Source organism: Chiloscyllium plagiosum, chromosome 13, assembly GCF_004010195.1.
Source record: "Chiloscyllium plagiosum isolate BGI_BamShark_2017 chromosome 13, ASM401019v2, whole genome shotgun sequence".
NCBI lineage: Eukaryota > Metazoa > Chordata > Chondrichthyes > Orectolobiformes > Hemiscylliidae > Chiloscyllium > Chiloscyllium plagiosum.
In genome coordinates this window covers 57,225,888-57,241,482 of record NC_057722.1, presented here as the reverse complement: position 1 = coordinate 57,241,482, position 15,595 = coordinate 57,225,888, and the positions used below count along the sequence as shown (strand labels likewise).

The 15,595-nt window shown below is 39.7% G+C and overlaps 1 protein-coding gene across 1 annotated transcript in view; it reads right to left on the bottom strand.

Moving 5' to 3' along the window:
- Positions 1–15,595, bottom strand: part of LOC122556083 (multiple epidermal growth factor-like domains protein 6) — a 297,520-nt gene that overhangs the window by 38,141 nt on the left and 243,784 nt on the right. The window contains exons 15-22 of the mRNA XM_043702517.1: positions 14,119–14,247; positions 12,716–12,844; positions 11,299–11,433; positions 10,481–10,615; positions 9,794–9,919; positions 7,237–7,368; positions 3,403–3,531; positions 758–889 (exon numbers count right to left, since the gene is read on the bottom strand). Coding sequence (XP_043558452.1) covers positions 758–889; positions 3,403–3,531; positions 7,237–7,368; positions 9,794–9,919; positions 10,481–10,615; positions 11,299–11,433; positions 12,716–12,844; positions 14,119–14,247 — 1,047 coding nt within the window. The remainder of the gene's footprint in view (positions 1–757; positions 890–3,402; positions 3,532–7,236; positions 7,369–9,793; positions 9,920–10,480; positions 10,616–11,298; positions 11,434–12,715; positions 12,845–14,118; positions 14,248–15,595) is intronic.

The window sequence follows — 15,595 nt, the reverse complement described above, 5'->3', positions numbered from 1 at the left end:
GTCCCAACCCTCGGACTCAGCACCGCCTTCTTGACCTGCAATCTTCTTCCCGACCTCTCCGCCCCCACCCCCTCTCTGGCCTATCACCCTCACCTTAACCTCCTTCCACCTATCGCATTCCCAACGCCCCTCCCTCAAGACCCTCCTCCCTACCTTTTATCTTAGCCTGCTTGGCACACCTTCCTCTTTCCTGAAGAAGGGCCTGAAACGTCGATTCTCCTGCTCCTTGGATGCTGCCTGACCTGCTGCGCTTTTCCAGCAACACATTTTTCAATTCAAATATGAATAATGCTTAAGTTATGAATAGGGAATGATAGTGGGATGGAATACAGAATAAGAATTTGGCATCAAGGTGGGAGGGGTTGGTGCGGCTTTCAAGGACTGTGAAGCTATGCCCCAAAAAGGAGGCACACAAGAAAGGGAAAGGAAGCAAAAGAGTAAAATGTAACAGTGGAAGAACTCTCTGAACACACGTGTAGCATTTGCTTTAACAGTTACATTACATTGTTTAAAGATAGATCTCAGAACACCTTAGCATTACAATGCTGGACAAACGGATCTGTAATTAAATTATTAATATAAGCCATTCAATGCACTGCATTACTTTAATAATCATGCGTCTTTTACATATCATGAACTTCTTTATTATTGTATTCCTTTCCCACCAACTGGAATTCACTGGATTATACTCCCTCTGCTCTAGATTTGCATAGGCACAGTACAATAGATGAGTTCCATACAGATTTCTGAATCTTACTCTGCTCACAGCGATCCCCTGTGTAGCCTGCTTCACACAGACAGTAGCCAGTCACAGGATCACAGCTCCCATCAGCATTGTTACAGTCACAGGCATTCTTGCAACCATTTCCCCAATGGCCAACGTCACAAGCTGCAGAAAATAAAACAGACAGGGTGTGCAGAATCTGTCATGAGAGGTTGATGTGCATAACACAAGATCTGACAGCTGCACCACTGACTGTAAATATTCTGAAGATGTCTTCATTTTAAAGGCATCACAGTCTCTTCCTACAGTCATCAATCAGTGCTGAGGAGTAAACTTATAGAGGTTTATAAAATCATGAGGGGCATGGATAGGATAAATGGACAAAGTCTTTTCCCTGGGGTGGGGGAGTCCAGAACTAGAAGGCATAGGTTAAGGGTGAGAGGGGAAAGATATAAAAGAGACCTAAGGGGCAACTTTTTCACAGAGGGTGGTACGTGTATGGAATGAGCTGCCAGAGGAAGTGGTGGAAGCTAGTACAATTGTAACATTTAAAAGACATCTGGATGGGTATATGAATAGGAAGGGTTTGGAGGGATATGGGCTAGGTGCTGGCAGGTGGGACTAGATTGAGTTGGGATATCTGGTCGGCATGGACGGGTTGGACCGAAGGGTCTGTTTCTGTGCTGTACATTTCTATGACGCTAGTGTTAGTGTCATCTGCTTCCACAGTCTTGGAAGGAGACAGCTGTGGAATCATGTCTTTTGACACTGGCTCAAGAGAAATGATCAAAGAAGAGGCTTGGAATTGACCTTAATATTTGCAGGTTTGGGCTCTTCATTGTGCTTTCTGCTCTATGACATGGATTTTAATTCAGGTTCAATTAATTAAACAAGTTAAAAGTCTCTGAAAGATGCCAGGTCTCATATGAATTAATTTGAGATTCTGTCATCTGAATTTCTGAGGAATATGAATCTACACCAAAAGCAATTAGTTGAAGACAATTATTTAAATTGACACACACATTGAGTCAGTCAGAATGACTGATGCCTGATGGTGCACCATTCATACTGGATTGCTCTTCAGAGTCCCTGCACATTTTGCTTTGGATCGTATTACTTTATATCTGGCCTGACAGTGCCAATAATAAAACTAGATGTCCCATTACCAGCAACACTCTCTCTGATGAGCTGAACAAAAAATCCAGCCAAAAGCAATTTACAAAAAAAAATGTTTGAGAAAGACTGAAATTTATGACATCAAGCTAATGGATAAGAGAAACTAGTGACAATAAATGGATAAGAGAAGCCAATGACAATTACTTCTGTCACAATGTTATGCTCCCTAGAATACCAGAAGAAATAAAAGGTAGTATTAAAAAAAGGAATGCAATAACAATGGGTGACGAAAATCTGCATGTTGAAGGGATGAATCAGATTCATAAAGATGGATTGGAAAATGAGTCCATAGAATGTTTTTCTTAGAGCAGTACATTCTAGCATCAACTATGGAGCAGGCTTTTCTTGACCTCTTAATATAGAATAAGATAACATTAATTAATAACCATATAGTGAAAGGAGCCTCTAGATGACAGTGATAATAACATGGCAAAAATTTATGTTCAATTTGAAGGTAAAGGGTGCAGGTCTAAGACTAGTTTTAATACTAAATAAAGGTAATTGTAAGGAAATTACTATAGATGTAGCTATACTGAATAGAAAAGTGGGTGGAAATGTAAAACATATAGAGATACCATGGACACTGTTGGAGATATTTAATAACTCAAAGATTTATCTCAGTGAGAAAGAAATACCCTTTGCGAAGAATGCATCATCTGTAGCTAAACAGCTTAGTTAAGGATAGTGTCATCTTGAAAGAAACATTATAATATTCTGCAAGGAAGATTGGAGGGATGTTAAGAACCAACAAAAAGTGATCTAAATAAAACCAAAAAGGGAGAAATCAAAGTACAAGAGAAAGCTAGTTAGAAAGTCAAAAATAAATTGCAACAGTTTCTACAAACATTTAACAATAAAAGGTGTAAGTAAAGTGAGAGTGTTGATTCTCCAGGAAGTCAATTTGAGAACTAATAATGGAAAACCCCGTGGAAATGCCAGAAGCACTGACTGTATTTTTCATTGTAAAAGACTTAGAAAGCTCCCCCAGAGGCAAAAAAAAGGAAGTATAAGGAAAGACTGTGAATATGTTACAAGTTTCTGTGGTCATCTGTCTTGGTATATCATTCTTAGTTTTCAGAAAGGGACCTAAGGGGCAAGGTTTTCACGCAAAGGGTGGTACGTAAATGGAATGAGCTGCCAGAGGAAGTGAAGGAGACTGGTAAAATTACACTTAAAAGGCATCTGGATGGATATACGAAAAGTAAGAGTTTAGAAGGATGAGTTGGACCAAAGGGTCTGTTTCCATGCTGTACATCTCTACAATTCTATGACTAATTAAAGTAATAACAGTAGAAAATGGAATAAATATAATTAAGGCAGCTATGCTGTAAGGCATATTGTCATTCCAAGGTTATGTCTGATGTTGGTTGTTGTAATTTTTGGTTTTGTCTACATTTTTGTTAGTTGTGATACAAAGCATATCTTAATTTCACACACCCACACACAAATCGTGGACGAGAACGGATACTTGAAATGTATAGTTCTTCAGTATTTTAACTTACATGCTTTGCAGTCACGTCCCACCCATCCAGGGCCACAGATGCAATCTCCAGTTATGCTGTTACACTGGGTGTCATTTCCACAGAGGCAGAGATACTGACAAGCTGGCCCATAATAACCTGGAGGGCAAACTGGGAACAAAATATATAAAAGACAAATGGACAGATTAAAATACAGATCACCTAATCATGGGATATCTACTGATTGTGACACATTAAGACATTTCCTTTTGCTGCAGGTTACATTTATTATATAGCACCACCTGGGAAAAACTAGTTATCTAGTAATCTTGAAGTTACAATTCATTTTTTTCAGTAATGTGCCAAGTGCTTTACAACCATTATAGTTCAATCAATTTGTAACATAGAAAATTAGGCAGTCAATGCACACTTCAGAATAAGTCCAGTGAAGTTCTATGGATGGAACTTAAAAATAAGGAAGGGATGATCATCTTGTTGGAATTGTATTATAGACTTCCAACAGTCAGCAGGAAATTGAGAAGCAAATATGTAAGGAGATCTCAGATATCTGTAAGAAAAATGAGATTGTAATGATAGGGAATTTTAACTTTTCAACCATAGACAGGGACTGTCATAGTGTTAAAGGCTTGGATGGGGAGGAATTTATTAAGTGTGCACGAGAGTACTTTATTTTTCAATATTTGGGTGTGCCTACTAGAGAAGGTGCAATTCTTGACAATTCTGTTGGGAAATGAGACAGAGCAAGAGACAAGGATGTCAGTGCAGAAGCACTTTGGGTCAAGTTATCATAATACATTACTTTTTAAAATAGTTATGGAAAAGGATAGAACTGATCAAAAAGTTAAAATTCTAAATTGGAATAAGGCCAATTTTAACTGTATGAGATGGGAATTTTTAAAGGTTGATTTGGAGGAGGCTATTAGCAGGTGAAGGGATGGTTGGGAAGTGGGAGTCCTTTAAGAATGTGATTTGAGAGTTTCAGACACAGTATGTTCCTGTTAGTGTGAAGGACCAGGCTGGTATTCATAGGGGATGCTGGATGACTAGAGAAATTGAGGCTCTGGTCAAGTAAAAGAAGGAGGCATATATCAGGTAAAGACAGCTTGGATCAAGTGAATCCCTAAATGAATATAATAAGGGTATTAGGAGTACACTTAAGAGGGAACTCAGGAGGGCAAAAAGTGAACATGAGACAGCTTTGGCAAATAGAGTTAAAAAGAATTCAAAGAGATTCTATAAGTACATCAAGGGGAAAAGAGAAACTAGGGAGAGAATAGGGCCTCTTAAAGGTCAATGTGGCCATCTGTGTGTGGATCCAAAGGAGATGGGTGAGATAATAAATGAGTATTTCATGCCAGTATTTTCTGTGGAGAAGAACATGAAAGCTAGGGAACTTGGGGAAATAACCCCAAGACCAATCAGTGTTTCCCAGAACTTTATGGGAAGCTAGGGAAGAGATTACTGGGCCCCTTGTTAAGATTTTTTTTTTGTTTAGATTAGATTCCCTACAGTGTGGAAACAGGCCCTTCAGCCCAACAAGTCCACACCGACCCTCCAAAGAGTAACCCACCCAGAACCATTTCCCTCTGACTAATGCACCTTAACACTATGGCAATTTAGCATGGCCAATTCACCTGAACTGCACATCTTTGGACTGTGGAAGGAAACCAGAGCACCCGAAGGAAACCCACGCACACACGAGGAGAATGTGCAAAACTCCACACAGACAGTCGCCCGAGGCTGGAATCAAACCTGGGACCATGGTGCTGTGAGGCAGCAGTGCTAACCACTGAGCCACCGTGCCCCCTGATATTTGCATCATAAATAGACACAGGCGAGGTGCTGAAAGACTGGAGGGTGACTAATGTGGTGCCATTATTTAAGAAAGGCTGTCAGGAAAAGCCAGGGAATGAGAGACTTGTCAGCCTTATGCCAGTGGTGGGTGAGTCATTGGAGAGGATTCTGAAGGACAGGATTTCACTGCATTTGGAAAGGCAAGGACTGACTAGGATAGTCAGTATAGCTTCAGTACATCCTGAACTAGGGTCACTGGACGCAAAACGTTAACTCTGATTTCTGTCCACAGGTGCTACCAGACAAGTTGAGCTTTTCCAGATTTTTTTTGTTGTTGCTGAATTCCAGCATCCCAGTTCTTTCATTGTTTTATTTAATGGTGAGGGGCTTTTAGGACGCTTGCCTTTATTGGTCCTAACATTGAGCATAGGAATTGAGACGCATGTTGCAGCTATACATGACATTGGTGAAGCCACTTTTGGAATTCTGGTTGTCCTTCTATAGGAAGGATGTTGTGAAACTTGAGGGGCTACAGAAAAGATTGACAAGGATGCTTCCATAGTTGGAGGGTTTGTGTTATCATGGGTGGCTGAATGGGCTGGGGCTTTTTCCCCTGGAGCATTGGAGACTGAGGGATGACCTTATTGAGGTTTATATGATCATGAGAGGCATGGATAGGGTAAATAGCCAAGGTTTCTTTCCTAGGGTAGGGGAGTCCAAATGTAGAGGGCATAGGTTTAAGATGAGAGGGGAAAGATTTAAAAGGTCCTGAGGCGTACATTCTTCATGCAGAAAGTGGTGCATGTATGGAATGAGCTGCCAGAGGAAGTGGTAGAGACAAGAAAAATTACAACATCTAGAAGGCATCTGGATGGGTTCGTGAAGAGGAATAGTTAACATGGATATGAACCAAATGCTGGCAAATGGGACTAGGTCAGATTGGGGTCTCTAGTTGACATGGACACATTGGACAAAATGGTCTGTTTCCGTGTTGTATGACTCTATGACCAAATAAATAAATGACCAGTTCATGTTGTCCAAACCACTGGAACTACTCTACCCCTCCTTTTTTCCAAAAGCAAAGATGAAAAGCTTGCATTTTTGTTGCATTTTTCATGGCCACTGGATGCATCAAAACACTTCACAGCCAAAAAAAGCACTTTTGAAGTGTAATTGCTGGAGTAATACACAAAAACTACAGCCTGAGCAATAGTAATCTATGATGAAAAATGATGTTGATCCTGGCTTATGCTAAGTTATTGGGTGGCACGGTGGTTAGTACTGCTGCCTCACAGCACCAGGGTCCTGGGTTTGATTCCCACCTGTCTGTGTCTGTGTGGGTTTCCTCCGGGTGCTCCAGTTTCCTCCCACAATCCAAAGATGTGCAGGTCAGGTGAATTGGCTATACTAAATCACCCATAGCGTTAGGTGCGTTAGTCAGGGGCAAATATAGGGTAGGGGAATGAGTTTGGGTGGGTTCTCTTCGGAGGAGCGGTGTGGACTTATTGGGATGAAGTGCCTGTTTCCACACTGTAGAGAATCGAGTCTAATCTGACTATTTACAACTGGGCCAACGGTTGGGTGCCTATAACTGGGCTCAATTCCCTTAGGCTCAAATAGAGTTTTCAAAAAGTGAACTAAAGCTCCCACACTTTATTGCTATTCAACATTTATTTGATATGATTTGATTTAATTTAATTTGATTTATTGTTGTCACATGTACTGAGGATGGATGAGGATAGAATGAACATTAGCTCAATTTTCAGGCCATTCATGATGGAACAGTAAGTTAAATCTTGTTCTCACACTCCCACTCGGTGTCAAAGATATGGATTCAGTAGATGTCTGGGATTATGGGTCTGGGAAACGAATTGCTTTATGCTCTGGTCAAGGCAGAAATATAGAGTTCCCTGAAGAGAAGAACAACATCACAGTAACAAAAACAAACTGAACTTGTAATCGACAACTTTTAATAAGAGAGGATGGTGATAGTAGTGTCAAACCCATCCTTCTGAACAAATTGTTCACACATTCTTCAATGTGTTTAAAAATGATACCCACCATCTTGACAAAGTGCTCCAATAAATCCTGCAGTGCAGTCACATGTTCCCAGCTCCTTGTTACAAACACCTCCATTTTCACAATCAGCACAGGCAAATTGGCAGTTTATACCCCACCGATCAACTGGGCAGTCTGTTTAAAGACAGTGAGAAATCAGTTGCTTTCTATAATCTAGTTTAGATATTCACAATGCACATTGTGGGGATACCATAAAACCACTGCACTACCATAAAACCACATCAACCCATTGGGTTTGCTCTGCCATTCAATGAGATCTTGGCTCAACTCCAATTTCTGGCCTTTTCCTTGCAACCCTTGATTCTCTCACTAATTAAAAATCTATCTACTTAATGACCCAGCCTCAACAGCCCCCTGTGGGGGGCTTAACTGAGCAACCCCTTACTCTGAGATGATGCCATCTGTTCCTCGGTTCTACAACAAGGCGAAACCAATCTTCTCACACTTATCCTGTCAAGTGCTCATAGAATCTTGTATGTTTCAATAAGGTTGCCTCTCAGTCTTCAAAACCACAACGAACTCAGCCTATTCAACCTCTACTCATAAGATAATCCCTCCTGGATCAACCTAGTGAGCCTTCCTTGGATAGTCCCCAGAGCCAGGAATGCTGTCTTTAGATAAGAGGATGAAAACCGTTCACAATATTCCAGACATAAAAGCAGAAATTGCTGGAAAAGCTCAGCAGATCTGGCTGCATCTCTGGAGTGAAATCAGAGTGAGTGTTTTGTGTCAAGTGGCTTTTCCTCAGAACTGATGGTAGCTAGGAAAATGTCAGCTTATATGCAGAAGATAAGGTGGGGATAAGGAGTAAACAATAAAAGCCCAAAGAGAGAGGAGAACAGTTGGACAAACAAAGGAGAGAATAACTATCTGGATAGGAGGGTGAATAACTATTAATGGAGACTATTAGTGTTAACAGTGGGTTTTGTGTAATAGCCAACTATGTGTTAACAAGGCCTGATATGTATAGTTTGGGATAAGGACATGGGAGAGCTCTAGACCTAAAGTTATTGAACTCAATATTGAGTGCAGTGGGCTGCAGGGTCTCCAAGTAGAAAATGAGATGCTGGAGCACTCTCTCCAACTGTTCTCCTTTCTCTTTCTGCTCTACCCCCACCTCTCATTTACTCTTTATCCCCTCCCCACCATAATATCCTCTGCATATGAACTGATCCAGACAATAGGACAGCATTCTCTCATAAATGCATCTTGTAGATAGTGAACAGTCTTTGCGGAATCATGAAGTGATTTACTTCCAACAGAATTCCCAGCTGTTGATCTGCTGTTATAGCTACAGCATTTATATGTAAACAGTTCAGTTTCATCTCAGTGGGAACCCCCAGGTGACCATTTTCACCAGCTGATCGTTGGGGATTCAACTATGGTAAAGGTATTGAATGTCAAAAGGTGATGATTAGATTCTCTATGGCTGGAAATGATAATTGCCTGGCACTTATATGGGATAAATATTACTTGCCATTTATCAGCATAAACCTGGATATTGTCCAGGTCTTGCATCATATGGACACAGGCTGTTTCAGTATCTCAGGAGTCTTGAAAGGTGCTGAAAATTGTGCAATCATGAATGAACATCCCCAGTTTTTACTTTATGATAGAGGGAATTAATTAACCAGCTGAAGATGGCTTGGGCTAAGAACTTGTTCAGAGATATCCTGGGATTGGGATGCTTTCATCTCAGATTATAATGTAGTCAGGAGTTAAGTGGCTTTGATAAACCCAAACTGCACATTGTTGTTATCTAAGTGCTAGGAGAAAGTGATGACTGCAAATGCTGAAGATCAGAGTCGAGAATGTGGTGCTGGAAAAGCACAGCAGGAAAAACACAGCATTTGAGAAGCAGGAGAATCGACGTTTTGGACATAAGCCCTTCATCAGGAATGCTGTTATGTAAGTACAGTTTGTTGATGACAACTTCCATCACTTTGCTGATGATTGAGAGTACACTGGGCCATAATAACTGGCTGAGATTGATTCGTTCTACTTTTTATGGACAGGACATACTTAGGCAATTGACAACATTGTTGACATAATACCAGTGTAATATTATAGTGGGAAGCTTGACTAGTTCCCAAGCGCAAGTCTTCAATACTTTTGCTGGATTTTTATTGGGCCCCAAAGTTTTTGTAATGTCCAGTGCATTCAAACCATTGCTGGACATCACACATTAAGTTGAACTGGAATGCTGGTATTTGCGACATTGTGAACGTAAATGCAATCCGAAAATCATCATCAACTCAGCAAGTCTGGCTCAAAGTGAAATAAATGCTGATGTGTTGGGTTTCACCCATCATTGTGGATACTTATGGAACCTTTTTCTCCCAAGCATTGTCCACCATCACAACCATTCAATGGTTGTGGTAGAACTGTAGAGCTTAGATCTGACCTGTCGTGGCATTGCTTACCTCTGCCAACTTCACAAGTTAATATTTCATTTTTAGATGCCGCTCATAGCTTGCACTCTTCATTATTTTAGGAAAGGTGATGATAAGTCACGCTGATAATTTTGGATATGCCTTACCTATTTCACAAGACAATCCCATTTTGCCAGCAGGACAGATACACTGACCACTCCATGAGTCACAAGGTGCCCCTCCACAGTCACAATTCTGCCTGCAGTTAATTCCAAATCTCCTGGAGCTGCAAGCTGTCAACAATAAAAATGAGTCGGCAAGAGTGTGGATTGAAGCAATAACAAATTAAACCATTTTCAGAACAATCTGAGTAGGAAAAAGTTTCCCATTTCATCTCCTTGGAAGGGATGGGTACCAGAGGGACTAGGCGTTTCTATAAAACAATATGAGATGTCAATGTCAATTCAAGGTGTGTGTGTTTCTTATTAAAAGTGAAACAACATTATTTTCTGCTCCTCCTCACCCTAACCTTGATTAAAATCTTCCTCTTTACCAAACTTGTAGTCATCTCAATTAATGTCTTCTGTTGTGACTCAGTGTTATACTTTTACACATATTAAAAACATCAAAGAATATAGGGATGGTGCAGACAAAATAGTGATGAAGTAGAAGTTCAGCCATGAAATTACTGAATGGAGAAGTGTGTCTACCAAAGAATGGTGGTCCTACACTTTTTTAAAAAATTTATATTTCTTTCCTGCTTACATTGCTGTATCTCTTCCCTTTGCCTTCTACATCATTGCTGATTATTATCCAAATCATATTGCTCCTGATCCTTGGACAAAAACACTTACGCAAATGGCACTGGTCTCCATGAAACCCTGGTGGGCACTGGCGATCACATTTGCCAGTCTCTTGATTGCATGGCACACCAATTGGACAGTCACAACGGAATGCACAGCCAGCACCATAGAAGCCAATATTGCATTCTGTTGAAAAGAGACATAGAAGCTCGTTTAAGAAAAAATGAAAACTGTTTTTGTGGCCATAATCTTTCCAGCTGGATGGTGTAACTTGAACACATTACATTTAGTACATACACACAAGCATTATGTTGATTCATAAGAAATAGCTTCATCTTCATTTGGGCACTACCTCAACATTGGGGTGATTGTCTTTTACAATGAGAATGTACTTGTCACCTCTATGAGTGCACCACATGCACCAAACCAAAGCAAAATGTCACTGGCTGCCTCAATAATATAAATGTTGTAACATGAAGTGGTGCTGGATATCCATCGATTTACTTTGAGTAATAATTTTGTAATGGGGAAACGAACATTGATGTTTACCCAAAGTTGGTAAAGTGCCAAATCAGGATTTAAAGCTAAAATAGTTTACATCAAGCAAAAGTATACTTCTTTGATGCAAGCATTATGATCCAATAAATGAAGGGTATTAATTTAATGCATTCACTTCATTTCTAATGTAGTCTCTGCATCAGATGATATGCAAGTAACCTGCTTCCTTATCTCAGCTGAGAGATGCACAATTGCCAATTTGAAGAGGAGGGGAATAATAACTTGCAAATTCAGTGCAATATGTCTGAAAGTAAGTGCAAATCCTTAGAACTTTGTTCCACATAACAGGCGCTTGGCAACACATGCATTACCTTTCTCACATCCAAGGCCATGGAAACCTGGTTTGCAAATGCATGTGCCATTTTTAGGGTCACAGCCCACAGCATGTGCATGCACACATTGACATTCTTTGGAACATCCAGGTCCAAATGTCCACTTGGGACAAGCTGCAAAAGAGTGGAAATGAGTATTATTCCTTGAATCTAGAACTGACCTATGGAGAAAAAAATCAATGAATGTACCTGAGGAAAGAAGCACCCGCTCAGTGACATTGTCATTCTTAATAATCATTGTTCTTTTTTAGCCCAGGAAGAAATCAGGAGATGAGATAATCATTCAAGACATAACTGGAGCATTAAAATGAACAAAAATGATTTCTTGTCAATTTCTCCCCTAGCCACTCAAGATTGAATTGAAAAATAACAATGATTCTGCAATAATACTGGAGACACAGAATGGACAATGAAAGCAGTAATCAAAAGCATAGTGACAAATTTTGGATCATTTCAAAATGTTTGCTGAGGTGAGAGAGCTGTAATCATGGTTAAATCCAAAACGCATAGTGATGAAAATGAATCCAAGAATGAAGTCAGGATTGTATTCTTTGAAGAGTGAATATTTTGATACAGTGATGTTAAATTAGTGAGATAATTAATCAGCATGCTAAGAATTTGCTAATATTGGCCTGAATCAGTTTAATGGCATTTCATAAGATTAGTTGTAACCTTATAGTCATGTTGATACTGGATAAATATTACTCATAATGTTACTGTTGAATAAAAATACAAAGCTGCATGCATGAAGGACCACAGGCAAACTTTAATCATGCAGTCAACATAATAGCAAAAAGTGAAGTGTTTGATTAAAACATTTGAGGTTTGGTAAAGTTTAAGTTACAGCTCCATGAGGATATGTGGGGTATTGTCCAACTTTGTGAATTTAAAGCATTCATCTCATGAAAGCTCAATGCAATAAGGGATGGAATTAGTGGCAGACAGGCTCACTGCTATGTCTGATACCTGTATAAACCAACAATAGATATAAATAACAGCACACATCTTAAGGAATATCACTCATCAAAAGGTACCTCTTGACCACAAGACTTTCAACTATCAGTCAAAGTCTTACAGATGGAACAAAGCCATCACAAAGAATTGTCCAAAAGTCATTGCAAAGGATACTTGGCAGTAGTGCAGAATGGAAAGAAATTGTATGAATACAGAGAAGGGTGTACAGTTTATTGTTACAGAAAAAGAGGGCAAGGGTGCTGGTACTTCATTTTGTATCTCCATGTGCTATATTTGATCAAAAGGAGCTCAGAGTCAACAATGCCTTGAAGTTACTTTGCTTGAGACACAAAAAAGCACACTATAGAATAAGATCCAATTCCAAGCAAGGAGGATGTATAAATCATGAGCATTTCATGGTTTGAAACATCAACATACTTACATAAATGGCAGAAACGTCCATATAGTCCAGGATCACACAAGCAAGCACCATATAATCGGTGACAGTAGCCATTACTGGCACAATTACATCGTTTATTACATCCCTTTCCAAAGAATCCTTTAGGGCAACCTAACAAGAAGAAGAAGGATAAGACATTTACAAAACATACATATCCAATAGTTTTAGACATATTGTCAGTAAACTAGGAACCAATAAATTGGAAGAAACAGCTTGTAAAATTTAGATTTCCAAATTACATTTGGTCATCAAAGCTCTGACTAATTCACCGAGTCATAGAGCCCTTTGGCCCAATGGTCTATACCGACCAAGATGTTCATCATCCACCTTAACCCCATTTCTCCACACTTGGCCCATATCCATCTAATCCTTTCCTTTCCATGTATTTGTCCAAATGCCTTTTAAATGTTGTTAACATACCCACTTCAACCACTTCCGCTGGCAGCTCATGCTATCTGTGTACCATCGGCTGCGTAAAAACGTTACCCCTCGGTACCCTTTTATTCTCTCCCCTCTAGCCTTAAACTGATGCCCTCTAATCCTTGATTCCCAAAGCCTGGGGAAAGTACTGAGTGCATTCAGCCTATCCATGCCTCTCATACACCTCGATAAAGGTCCCTCAGTAAGTTTTTTTCCTAATGCAAACCAATTTGCCTGTTAATGTTATTTGCAAAATCCATCGAATGGACAATAGCATGACCTTATGGGATCAAAAATCAAACTGGCTGATTTAAGAAACATGAGCAAATCTATTCTCATCAAATAATTACCAAATTTCTTATTGAAAACCACAGTTGAATCTGCCTCCATCATAGAAGGAAGCAAGCTCAACAAATAGAGGGGGCAGACTTTCCTGGTTTTGTTCTTGATTATGTTGAAACGTTTGGACACAGCAACTAAACAGCAAATCAAATAAACTTCTTTATGGCCAGATTCCTCCTTATTTGTTGCATCCAGGTATTCATATATACGTCAGATGTAGGAACAAAACAATAAATGAAATGAACTTGAGAAAGCTCAAGAAGATGCATTCTCAACTCAGTAAAATTACTGGTCATGATTCACTGGTTCAGGGGAATTCCCTGACCAATCCGAGTCAACCTGCCTGGTTCAAATTTTAAACAGAGCTCGGCAGTTAACTGTGAATCTGCATTAATTGGCGTTCTCTCCAAGGAAACTCCTCGAACAGTCAAACTAGACTTGTCTCCATTTTCCTTCCATGCAGAGTATTTGTTTTGTATTCTCCTTAAGTCTCTTTCTTGCAAATCATCCTGATGAATGCAAGATGAAAAGTTTTGACAAAATGTAACTTGTTTCAGCTGTAGTCAAGCTCTATATACTAAATAGCCTTATAATATATATTTTGTAACAGCAAGGGTACCAACCATCTTCACAAAATTCTCCACCAATCCCAGGTGGGCAACGACACGTCCCTGTGACTGCATCACACGATCCTCCATTCTGACACTTGCAGATACTGTTGCAATCCTTTCCAAAGGTACCCTGGGGACAGGCTAAGGCAGAGAAAAAAGGCAAGTGCAGATATGAGCTAAAATCTATTTATGCCATTGCCATATTTTAAATTGACAACAACAGTCAATTCTAAGTGGAACACAGTACATCACTTTCTCAAGGGTAATGTTCATAGAATTGCTTAAAATTCAACACAGACATTTTAATTCTGACAAACCAAAATTTACCTTTATGTTTAACTATTTGAAAATATATAAAACAGGTACACAATCTTAATTTCCAACCCTGTACTGGAGCAGAGGATGTACAGAGAAAATACAGATCCATGAGATGATTTAGGACAAGTTGAGTTTCAATCAACACGGATTAGTGAGATAAAATTTCTCACCCACTGCTGGCTATAGAAATGCAAAGTGAAATCAGAAGGACAAATTGTGAGCTAGTTCCGATGGGAAAAGCCCATAACAGCAAATAACCCTCCATCCCTACTTTCTGCAGGGCAATGTACCACCTCACTCAAAAAGCCACAGTTCAACTAGATTGGGAAATGTGAATACAGCAGGTTAAGTAGGAGAAACTGTTGTGAATTTTTTACACTGCCAATATAAAGTAAATGATGTGATGACCTGTGTATAATTGTTCAATAATGTGTGGTGACTGATTGTGGTGAGTCTGGATGGCAGCATCAGTACCCATGACCTTGATATGTTCAACAATTCACCAAAATACTATAAATTTTAATAAAGCAATAAATAATTCATTGCATGCAATTTTATTAAATATTATTTTCAATGGATCTAAGAGAAAATAAAACTAACATTTTGTGCAGCAATACTTTCCATTTGTCTTGACCAAATGTCTTGACCAACTCTCAGTTTGAAATGGAAAGGGTACTGAGGGATAGGATTTATGAGTATCTGGAAAGACACTGCTTGATTAGGGACAGCCAGCACGGATTTGTGAAGGGTATGTCTTGCCTTACAAGTCTTATTGAATTCTTTGAGGAGGTGACCAAGCATGTGGATGAGGGTAGAGCAGTGGATGTAGTATACATGGATTTTAGTAAGGCATTTGATAAGGTTCCCCATGGTAGGCTTATGCGGAAAGTCAGGAGGAATGGGATAGAGGGAAATTTGGCCAATTGGATAGAAAACTGGCTAACCAGTCGAAGTCAGAGATTGGTGGTAGATGGTAAATATTCAGTCTGGAGCCCAGTTACAAGTGGAGTTCCGCAGGGATCAGTTCTGGGTCCTCTGCTGTTCATAATTTTTATTAATGACTTGGATGAGGCAGTTGAAGAGTGGGTCAGTGAATTTGCCGACGATACGAAGATTGGTGGAGTTGTCGGCTGCAAAGGGACTTAGATATGATGCAGAGCAGGGCTGAGGA